The sequence below is a fragment of the Crotalus tigris genome, unplaced genomic scaffold (genome assembly GCF_016545835.1).
Source record: "Crotalus tigris isolate CLP2741 ecotype Arizona unplaced genomic scaffold, ASM1654583v1 scf7180000023829.5930981, whole genome shotgun sequence".
In the NCBI taxonomy this organism is placed as follows: Eukaryota; Metazoa; Chordata; class Lepidosauria; order Squamata; family Viperidae; genus Crotalus; species Crotalus tigris.
This window is the reverse complement of record NW_024100213.1, coordinates 2,467,069-2,479,408: the sequence shown is the minus strand read 5'-3', so window position 1 is coordinate 2,479,408 and position 12,340 is coordinate 2,467,069. Positions and strand designations below refer to the sequence as shown.

The window sequence follows — 12,340 nt, the reverse complement described above, 5'->3', positions numbered from 1 at the left end:
GGCCATTTGAATTTTTACAGGAACCTGTTGGAACCTTCCTTTTACCAATAGAGAAACCTCTATATAATCTCAGAGCTACAGATCCCTAGCACCATTCATGTCAATTGAACTCATTAAAAAATGTAAAATAATAGAATAACAGAATTGGAAGGGACCTTGGACCTCTTCTAGTCCAACCCCTGCCCAGACAGGAGACCCTATAACATTTCAGACAAATGGTTGTCTAATCTCTTCTTAAAAGCATCCAGTGATGGAGCATCCACAACTTCTGAAGGCAGGCAATTCCTCTGATTGTTCTAACTGTCCTTATTTCTAGATTGGATCTCTCCTTGATTAGTTTTCATCCATTGCTTCTTGTCCTGCCTCCAGGTGTTTTGGAGAATAGGTTGCTCCCTTTTCTTTGTGGCAGCCCCTTAGATATTGGAAGACTGCTACAAACATAATTTCTCATAGATTAAACCAGGATTAAAGTGATTTTTTAAAAATCCCACTGCTGATCATTGGGATCAGATTGTCACTTCCATACAGCATTCCCATAATCTGTGCAAGAAATTATGGTGCCTAAAGTGAAATATGGATCTTTCACAAGTGTTTCATGGACAGAGATAGTGGAAGAGCAAGAACAATCTGAGGACATTGGCAGCAATTGCTGTTGGCAGGAAGATCCAGGCAGGATTAGGAGTAGGGTGTACTGGTGGGCTATGCTAATTGGGACATCATCATCAGCATTAGTGGCACCCAGTGGTCAACATTGCACTTTGCCATTGCAAAAATAATTTGGGAAGGCTGGCAAAGGAAAGGAACATATTCCACAGAGCAAAAAGCTTATTCCTTCTAATTCAGATCAGGGGAAGCCATAGATGCACATATGATTATTAACTCTTTTAGGAAAGGAAGCAAAACAGGGGTCCCAGGTCCAGCAATTATTTTGATGATCAGTTTTTCTAAAATAATACACAAATTGTTTGCTTCAGAGTCAAGGGCCTATAATGTAAAACAAAAAATACTGGAACAAGTAGAAAACATCACATTGAAGCTCAAATAAAGGAATGATTGGCCAGTACAAAATGTTGCAGTCAAGACTGAACAGGTTGCAAGAACCTACAAATTAGCACACGAGGCTGTCCCTTGCCTCAGGTCACTTTTATATTCCCAAGTTTCTTCCAAAACAAAACCCAACATTCACAAAGCCAGACAAGACACGTTCTATAGCAAAAATGTTTAATCTCTTCTTAATGTGCGTGTTTATTTACAAGTACTAAATCTGAAGAACATTAAAATAGTAAATAGCAGGATATTTACACAACCAAAGGGTGCCGACCTGCCATACTGGCACAGTTGCTTCAAGTTTGAAACAATCACATAAAGTTATGTTTTTTTTTTAAATTTTACTATTAAAATTCTGTTTTTTATGGTTTCCTCTTTGTCTCCCCTCCCATACCACCCCCTTTCCCATTTCTTAAAGGACAGTTAACTGCAGCCTTGACATTCCTTAGAAATAAGTGTGAGTGGTAGCGCCCTACAGTGCTGGAATATATATTCAGCCCAAAGAAGTACCAAAAGTGCTGAAAAGAGGAACATCAAAAGGGAAAAAGGGGAATAGTTCACTCTCTTGTCCAGTGTACTGGAGAGCTCCCCTATTCCACTTTTGGGAACTATCCCTAAACCTTCCAGGTCCATGGAACTGGAAGTACTAACTCCCTGTAATAATTTTTCTTGGAGTACATGTGCAAAAAGAACCTGGGATAAATTTGTAAACCCTGCTCCATGGAGCTGGTGTTTGTCCTTCAGGCTATCTGTATGAAAGGTGAAAGTAGAACCAGTGCCATCTACTCTAAGTAAACAGTCCAGAGTGTGGAGCTCACATGGAAGTTGGTGTGTGTTATTAGTTTTCTGTAATTTTGCACATTTTGAAGACAAGTGATTTGTTATTTGCACTCGTTGAGGGATGTCAGAATACAATGAACTTTGAAGAAAAGCCAATGGTTTAAGGCACGGGTATCAAACTCACCATATCACGTGATGTGTCGTGACATATCACGACTTTTTTCACATTGCCGGAAATGGTGTGGGTGCAACCAGCCCACGGGGTGGCAGTTTGACACCCCTGGTTTAAGGGAACAAAAAAAAACCCTGTCTTAAATTTGCTCTCTCAAATCGTTTTCTCAGAACTGGCTACCAAGACTGTGCATTTTGAGATCAGATCATTTATCAATCACGGTGCCACCTTCAATGTTTTTCTACTGAGTTGCTCCTTCAACGCCTTCCCATTGTGTCCTAAAACTGCATTTATATTTAAGAATGCAAGGTATGGGAGACTAAGGGAAGGAAATGAAATATGAGGAAATTTATCAACAATGAATGTAAAACCTGAACTAGTCCCTGAAGAACAAAAAGTATTTCATATGCATCTTTTCCTACAAGAGTATTCAAATAATGGAACATTTATCAAGTCATATATGCTGGAGTGGACACTAGGTTTATTGGTAGGGAACCACAAATAATCAATTGGCATAATGCTTAAGTGCAATTTTAAGTAGTGACATGATAAATATCCTTTTTTGTTTCTGATATTTGATGCTTTTAGGAATCCTTCAGTTAATTTTACTTAGAAAAATGTGTTGGCATATCTGTCTGGATAATCTCTATTTATTCAGTATCACTGTTGCCATTTTAACATTCCACTGTTTGCTTTTGAAGGATTTTTGTAAAGACATGTTAATCCAAGATTTTCCTGCTTATGTATACAACTTTCTCATGTGCTCATTTGAGCATCAATCCAAAGGTGTATCAAAATATCTTACCTATTGTAATGACATGAATAACTACAGTTAAAATAACTGCTTAACTACAGAAACTTCTGGGGATTCAGTATTGCAGTTTCTGACATTATCTTGGCAGAGTATTTGTATAACTAGGTGCATCAAGGGTCAACATAATCTGATGAAAAATCTTAATAAAATATTTATACTTGGGTAAAGTAAATTCATTCTACCTCTCCTCACTGTTAATCCCCACTCTTAATAGGAAAGAAACAATAAACAGTTACATGAGAAGAACAGACCCTCAAGAGAAATAAGTGGAAATAAGAAAGGACAGCTTACACAACATCAACAGAAGTGAAAAGCTAAGAAAATCATTGCTTAGGAATACAAAAATGGTCCTACTGAGTAAGATGAAAAGTCCATGTAATCCTTGAGGAGCTAACCAGATGTTTCAAAGAACTGCACAAGCGGTTTTTTGAACAATCCTCAATCCATTTAGGAATTTTGGGTTATCAGAAGTATGCCGACTTTCAATATACAGTAGTTAAATAAAACAGGGTAGATCAACAACAAAGAAGAAAAAAATGAAAATCAAACACTCACAAAGATGCCTAGCTTTTTAAATACTAGGAAAATCACTTCATAACTTCATAAATTATGAAATTGCTACATAAGCTAACTTTGGAGGGCATTGCCAACAATGGACTCATTTACTCACTAGAAACAAAATGAGTGATGCTATCAAAAAGAAAGAAAGGAAAAAAATGGCTTAATGATTTAAATTTTTTTATTTTCCATGGACACTAAAAAGGAATGTCAGTATGTTGACCTAGTAAGTTCTGCTCAAGTGGGCACTATGACTCCACATTTTAAAAACTTTCAGTATAGTAATATCAACCTTCGCCATGTATTCAATGAACTTTTAGGATTGATACTGAACCATTGTCAGGTGAGATGTTTATTTAAATAATTTTGTATGCAAAAATACCAACCTGCTTAGTATTGAGAGGCTGGGAGACACCAAATTAAAAAGGGCAACCAAATAAATACAAGTTACATCTCCAAGAGCTCCATCGGTAGGCAAGGATAATCAACTCTTTAAGTGGTGACATCAAGTGAACAGCCAGTCCTCAGAAGTATAACATAACTATTTGCAGTGTCCTAGGTAGAGTTTGAAACTACAATTAAACAGGATTAGAGCTGCTCCATTTATTTATTAGAGCGATCCCTTATGAATCTGACTGTAAGCCCTTTGAAAATACAGGAGGAATGTGTGGTCACACAAATAATTGTTTATTTTCTGTGAAACCACAAGCACCATGGTGAGAAAGATGAGCATCTGGGTTCAGTTGCCTACTTGTTATATATTTTTTTCCTGATAGTGGGACAGCCACTGAGCTTCTCTTTTGCCTCAGGCACTGTCTGGAAAATGGCTGGCTCTATTTAAGTAGCAGACAAACTGATAGATAGAACCAGATAATTATACCTCCCTCATTCACCCTTCAAAAAACAGAGAAGCATCACTCAAGACAAAGCAGACATGGGGAGGAACAACTTTTTTCATGCCCCATCTGAATATTGCTATAATGGATCTATCTTATGTCGAGTGAAGCCTTTGCATGTGAAAAAGCATTCACACTGATTAGTTTATTGCTTTTCAGCTATTTTAACTGAAGTTGTTTGTCCATCTGGCAGAGAACCTAAAAGATACAGAAAAATGTCGACTTTTCCACACACTTCATCATTACTAGTTTTTTATTTTATTCTATTTGTTTATATTTGGCAAGGACTCCTTTGCCCAGGGGTTAAATCATTGCCACAGACCGATGATAATGGTTTAGTTGAATCAAGGCCAATAATGGGAAAAACAAGCTGTTTCATAAGCAAAAAAAATTGAAAAAAGAATAAATCCCCAAATCACTTACTTAATTTTGCATTCTGCAGGAACTTCATGTAAATCCAATATTGATTTACTTCACAATCAACCTAACATGGATAAGGAAACTCCAGCATGGCTTTATCAAAAATAAGACTGTAACACCAACCTGATCTTGGGGATCAGTTTAGTCATAATGGAGACGGCGTGTATACAGTATAGTCTCCCTTGGCTTTAGGAAAGTATTCAGCAAAGAATCTTATGAGATTTTAGTAAAGATGTTAAATTTGGATTAGGCTATCCTATCAGCTAGAGAGAGCTTTAACTGAATGACTGCACCCAACAAATCTAATTGGCTAATTGTTTAGCTGGAAAGAAGCATTGAATGGTGTTACAAATGCTGCATTTCAGGATCTGTGCTGTTTGACTTAATTATATATGACTTGGATGAGGGGTAGAAAATATCAACTTTCAGAAGACACAAAGATGAGGAGATAACAAATACTTCACAGTCAGGAGGATTTTCATAAGCTGAAATGAGTAGAAACTAGCAATGTGAACACGAACATGGACAAATGCAATGTTTGTATAGGACAAATCAAAGGTATGAAATATAGGAACTGGGGAACAGACCACACTGGGCAATAATATATGCAAAATGGATCTGGAGGGATCACACGCTAACATGGCCAACAATGTAATATAGCTGCAAAATGAAAATAAAAGCAAATGCAATCTTAAGATTGTAGTATCAACAGAAACATGACAACATTAATAGAATTCCTCCCATCTATTCAATATTGGCATCTAAAATATTGTGTCCCATTCTGAGTACTCCATATTAGGGAGGATATTGACAACCTAAAGGACATCCATAGGAGACAAACTAAGGTCTGGAAAAACATATAAGGAAAAACATATAAGGAATGTGTTGGACATGTTTAGCCTGAAGAAGAAAAGAGACATATGACTGTCATACTGAAGTTTTTGAACAGCTGTCACATAGAAGGCAGGGGCAGAATTGTTGTTCCAGGATGCAAAATGAAAGATAAAGGATTTATTTGACAGGTAGATTTAAACTGAATAAATGTCCTAATCTTAAAAGCTGTTCAGTAATGGAACAGCTTGCCTTTCTTTGCTAGGGTTTAAACAAAAGTTGGATGGCCATAAAGTAGCAGTCTGTTGCAATGGACAGTTGGTTGGTTGGATGAAATGAAATGATCTCCAAGTTCCTTTTAAAGTTTAAGCACTATGATTCTAAGCAGCTCCTGAAAAAGATATGTGACTTTTTAAAGAAACGGCTTCTTTGTATTAATCAAAACAGATGAAGATTCTGATCACGTGAAACCATAAAGCCAAATTTGCTTCTTTGTGATCCATGATACAATTTGTAAAATGAAAAGATTAGCCATGTTGAGGAACATAAATCATATAGCATTTATAGTCCCAAGTAGACTTCAAAGTCTGGAGAGGTGAACCTCTAAAACATTATGGTATCCTTCATGTGCAGCAACATTTAGCTGTCCTTTAAGACTTATTTGAGTACCATTTTCCAGAAATAAACAATTTACATTTTTTTTGTTTCTTGTACAAGAAGTGACAAATTAAGTCCAAAATTAAAAAAAAGTCTAACCAAACCTCTAATATTCAACACTTGCATTTTTTTCTTTTGAAAAAAGATTAACTCAGACTAAATTCTATCACAGTCATGCAACAGCCCACAGGTCTTATGGATCCAGAATTATCTCAGGACTCCACAGATTTTTTTTTTTAGTTTGTTTTATTTTATTGTCTTCTTTTCCTCCTCCTCCTTAATTAAAGAAATAATTAAAAATAAAAAGTACAAAGTAATTTGAGATGTATATTCAAAGGATTGTTCTATTGGTGAGGAATGTTAATATGTTTTTTTTCCCCAATTTGGTATTTTCCACTGTTAGTGTAAAAACCACATTTGATATTGTTTCAACTCCTCCAGTTAATTGTACAGTTGCCCCACTGAGGCATAAAAAGTAGATAATAACATTTTGTGTGCATATACAAACACACACACGAACACACTCGCACACACAAATATCATATCTGTCTTCCACTTATTTGGGTAGGATCAGGCTTGATATGTTTTGTAATACCTTCTCTTTCAACATTAGGTAGGCTGAGAGAGCAGCTTAATTTATTGGTACTTGACAGGCAGATAGGTGAAGACTGAAAATTGGGTGGATTTGGTCACCTGAGTTGAATTAGGGTAGTGACTTCAACACACTGGTAAATTTAAAATAATAGTAAAAAGCTTTACATACAGAATGGAACTGAATGTCTTAATGCAAAGAGTGGAATATTTGATGGAATGATGAAGAAATAAATGACAGAAGGGAAGGAAAAAGGAAACAGAAGTCAGGAATAATCCCAATGAAAGCAACATCACCACTTTGGTTGTTAACTGAATGGTCATAAATCATTTTGACTACCTGTGTAAAGGCTTTGCTTTTAACTGAGGATACATTCTAAATCAGGGGTGTCAAACTGCTGGCCCGCAGGCCGGATGCATCATCCGGAAGCTGCGCCAACTCCATTGCTGGCAATGGCAAAACCGTCCCGATACGTTCGCGACGTCACGTGATGTCGCAAGTTTGACATGTCTGTTCTAAACGAACTGTGCCAAGATAAGACAAAGCAACACACATTCCATTCTAAAACATTACAAGATACTTTGGAAATCTCCATGGTAGCCATAAAGGAAGCCTTGCCTTTAATCATATGGCAAGTAACCAAGACTCTCTGCTCAGTTTTTACAGACTTTCTATTGTTTTCCAATGTTGGCACTTGTTTCCTCTGGTGATTGCTTGCTAACCAACAACCTCAGAATCATCTAATGCTCAGAATCAGGGTAGTAAGGAATTAGAATTTTTGGGTTGCAAGAAATAGGAGTAAATAGAAAGTAGGTGTCCAATTAGGAGAGGGGGGAGGGGGCAGTGACCTTTCTGGTACTTTTCTGCTAATCTAGGTACTAACATTAAATGCAAGCAGACAATCCATTGCTGTTCCTATAGAAATTATTATTTATCCACTGCCTAAAGAAACAGGATGGCAAGGTAACCGAAGCAAGTTATAATAAACTTGAGTAAGAATATTGTGTACCTGGTCATAGATCACTTAAAAGTTTCCAACAAGGGAGCAACCATCCAAACACTTTCCTGAGAGATCATAACTGACCACTGATATCAGCACACAAAACAGATCCTGAATGGTTGGGCTTCCATGCAATTAAAGAGCCACATTTTCTCTTAACTTTCTCTTACCTGGGCCAATCTATCAATCTAGCTGCTATCATGTCTATTTCTTACAGAGTATTTTGTTGGGCACAAACAAGACTTGATTGCAGACTCAGTTTTGGTTGCCTAGTCATTATTTCTTGCATTAAAACATGGTTGCCCAACTTTTTGGCTTGCCTGGGCCATCACTGAGTGAAGTGGAATTGTCTTGGGCTGCATATTAAATATGTAATACCGTTAATGCATATGTTACCAGCAACGTGTGACAAGCTGGCACTGTATAGGATGTCTAGGAAATTTACAGAATGTGTGACGTTTCTCTTTTAAGTATATCTATTTTTATCATAAAAGGTAAAATACAAAATAGGAAAAACAAATGAAACATGAGAACAAAAGAACGTGTGATGTTTCTCAGCAAAGTATGAAATCTCTGTGTTATTTTAATACACTGTATACTTTTCCTAGATATTGTATAGAATATCTAGGTATTATGCAGAATGACAAGAACTATTTAAGCAAAGTATAAAAAGAGAGACATGAAAAAGGTTAGAGTTAGCTTAAGCTTAGGTTTAGGCTAACCCTAACTCTAACCCTTTACTGGAAAGACTTATATGAAAATGAAAGAAATAATACAAAATGAAGTTTTTTTCTTACTGGAAAAAAAGAAGACAAAACAAACAGTACTGACTTACTTGTTGCAGCAAGGAAGGCTAGAATGGCATTTTAGCAGGAGTATTTTATATTTTGCCAGTTTGCCTTTTGGCATTGCATAGAATGCCTAGGAAATGTGTGAAATATTAAGCGTTTCATACTTTGACATCCCATTTTTGGCATTCTATAGATTTCCTAGCCATTCTATAAAATGCTTAATTTCATCCATTGACAGTAACATATACAAATCACATAACAATGTGCAAGGTTTATGAACTTGTGGGGCCCCACTACTAACTGTCCAGGGCTTCAGGTAGACCAAGAACCACAGGTTGGACAAACCTGCTTTAAACTTGAAGCCTGGTTTTGTTTTTGGAATTAGCCTACTGAAGATATGAGGATGTTATAATCAGTATTTGGAAGAGTTGCATGTCCATGAGCATACTCATTCTCTCTCTCTCTCTCTCTCTCTCTCTCTCTCTCTCTCACACACACACACACACACACACACACACACACACACAGTCACACACCCCTACATACATACACTTAACATAAAAACAATGTTGAAACCACCATGCCATACTTATCTAGGCTAAATTGCAATTGTATATGGGAATACTCTATCATTTTTCACTGCCCTTCCGATAATCTGACCAGGCTTTATGTTGCCATTGGGAGAGCCACTGGAATGTGGTGGAGCAATGCAATTCCAATAGGCAAAAGTAGCTTTTCTCTAAACCGCCTGCATGATCCTGCTTAATCTGAACATTCTCCTTTGCAATACTGAGCTATTAAGACTAAATAGCTCCTTTCTCTCTGGCTATATGACACTTGTACATGGAGAGCTTCTTTGAAAATATCTTTGACCTCTAAATTGAAAGCTTACACATGGGAGAAGTTTGTGTTTGTGTATGTGTGTATGTATCTGCAATGAAAACTGAGTAGGGGCAACGCTGAGAGAGTTGTTAAAACTCTGCTTATAAAAGCTCATTCTGACTTCTATAAAAATCCAATGCAAGGTGTATTGGGGAAGTTGCATTGCTTCTTATAGATGAGAAAAAAACTTTCTTTAGGTGAGATTGTTTTCATGTGTCTATCCCTCTTTTTTTTTTTTTTTTTTTGCCTTCCTATTTCTAAGTCTCCAGCACACTCTTAAGCAGCATTCAAGATGAGAGCATTTATTTGGCCTGTGCTCAGTAACATTTTAAAATGGCACAGGACGAACTGTGGAAAGAATAAAGGATGCCTGGGACTGCTGCTTCTCTAGGTTCTATTCATTTCTCTCCCACGCAAATAATTTGTTGGGGGAAAAAAAAATTCTCCCAAAGTTTTCTTGCAGATTTGCAACCTCCCTCCCCTCCATATCCTTTCAGTCCCCTAAAAGGATAGCATTAGCTTGTGAAAATTGTGCAAATTTAGCAGTTAACACTAGAGGCAGAAGGCCAGGGAGTAAGAAAGGAAGAGTAGATTCAAGAGTTCAGTTGTCCAGTCAAGGTGGGAGACGAAGCAAATACAGAAGGAAAAAAAATGATAAAACTGCCCACCCACCTGCTATAAGAAAAACATAATGTAAAAACATTGCCCTAGAAGTTAGTGCATGCCCCAACCTTCCATTGTCAGATTTGGGGCAGGCCTTGGTGGGGAAGGGACAGTAGCAGTTCAGCTGGAATTTCTTCCCCCGGCTCTTCTCACACATCTCTTGGGTCTCTCGGGTTCTTTGCCACGTCACTCGCTCCTTTCAAAAAGGTCCTTAAAATTGTTTCAATTTGCTTTGATAATAATGATTTAAAGGATTGTTTGTTTTTCTTCTGTTCAATCTGTGCAAAAGGTTCAAAGACGCAGCAGACTCTGTGCACTGTTTTTGTGCCGAGCCCCAATATATCTTGTGTGTTTTCTGGTTGCTGCAACTTGCTTGCCCCTTCTCTTTTAGCATCCACTGCTAGGAAGTCTGCAACAACAACTCAGCCTTTTCAGCTACTTAGGGCCATTGTGTCAATTGCCTGCTCCAACTTACTTCGCAGCCGTTGTCTTCGGGCCTGTTCATCCTTCTCTAAAGCAGCTAAAATCTGATAAAGGAAAGAACAGAAAGGAAAGGATTAGTACTAATAAAAAAATCCACTACAATCTGAAATACTTTCCACAAGGAGCTCTCTAACAGGAAAGCCGGCAGGAATCTTCCTTGAACCATCAAAAGACCAATCATGACAACAGTAAGGAGACAGTGGAACACAGTTGTCAGTGGAAAAAAAATATGAAGTGGCTGGTTTCCCAAACATCAAAGATAAGAAGAAACTGGGAGGAAATATTGGATTGTAAACTGGAATTTGATGTTAACAGAATAACAGAATTGGAAGGAACCTTGGAGATCCTTCTTATCCAACCCCCTGCTTAAGCAGAAAACCCTGTACCATTTCAGATAAATGATTGTCCAATCTCTTCTTAAAAACTCCCCCCCCCCCTTGCAGCACCCAAACTTCTGGAAGTGAGTCAGTCCACCGATTAATTGTTCCAACTGTCAGGAATTTCTCCTTAGTTCTAGGCTGGTTGATTAGTTTCCATCCATTGCTTCTTGTCCTGCCTTTTGGTGCTTTGGGGAATAGGTTGTTTCCCACTTCTTTGTGGCAGCGTCTTAGATATTGGAACACTGCTACATGTCACCCCTAGTCCTTCTTTTCATTAATCTAGAAATGCCTAATTCCTGCAACCGTTCTTCATATTTTATCTTCCACCCCTCTAATCATCTTTGTTGCTTTCAAATGAATGGTTTACTTGCCAGATCACTGCAAAACATGACAACTAAGGGTAGGAGACATGTTTAACTTGGTTTGTAGCCAGCTGTTCTTTAAAATAGTCAGTATCCTCTCTCTGCAGATTTTCTCTATCAATTTGGGTTTCAAAATGTAGAGGTGAAAAGCAATTTAAGCCATATACTATGAGAGGCAGGAATGTGTAAGCATTTTCTTTCTGTTTATTGGAATGACTATTCTTCTTTATCCCAATCAATAAAAAAAATGGTTTGTGAGCATGAGCTATGCAGATGCTATTGTTATTAAATCAAAGTAGGTAAACAAGGTGGATTGAATCCACCTGAATGTTTTGTCACACTGTGGTACAATAAACCAAGCATTGTATTGACCTGAATCGTAACTCCCCCACATAGGCCCAGAAACATAATATGTTTTCTTAAAGTCTAAATTTGTCCTGATGTTGAGATTCTATGAGAGAATGGTTCTTCATGGACATAAAACCTGATAATTATACAGAACAAACAATGGGATAAATTCTAGGAAAGTCATGGATGTCTCCGCAATTGATAAAGAAACAGTTTCTTTAGCAGTTAAATATTTTGAATAGAATATTCAAAGGCCTCCCCTGGAATCTTTTAAGTCGATCTTTTGCAGATTCACTTTATTTTTAAATCCATTACTATTCACAATGAGACATTTCTCAGGTAACCAATATTTTTAAATGTTTCTGTTTAGGTCATCCTGAGCTCATTCAATCCAAAGGAGAATTTGAGCCTTATAGTCTCTGTTAAAGAGTGAAACTATATAAGCAGTGAGTGCCTATGATTGGTTTCTGGGCAAGGCAAGAAAAATTGCTGAAGAATCTAAATTTATTGATCCAATGTAGATTTCATATTCAATTGCAGTCAGATTTGCCTCAATTGACAAAAGAACATATTGCTAATCAAACTACGTTTTAGAATACTGGAAAACGGTAATTCTGGAATTTTTCCACCAAAATTTCATTCCACTAAATAGGCTTATACTTCA

At 37.2% G+C, this 12,340-nt stretch overlaps 1 protein-coding gene across 7 annotated transcripts in view; it reads right to left on the bottom strand.

Annotated features, from left to right (window-relative positions):
• Positions 1–1,212: 1,212 nt before the first annotated feature.
• PLXNA1 (plexin A1) overlaps positions 1,213–12,340 on the bottom strand; it is a 452,635-nt gene continuing 441,507 nt past the window's right edge. For all 7 annotated transcript variants that reach the window (XM_039321819.1, XM_039321814.1, XM_039321820.1 and 4 more), the window contains one exon: positions 1,213–10,630. In XM_039321819.1, the coding sequence (XP_039177753.1) occupies positions 10,535–10,630 (96 nt within the window). In that variant the 3' untranslated portion in view covers positions 1,213–10,534. The remainder of the gene's footprint in view (positions 10,631–12,340) is intronic.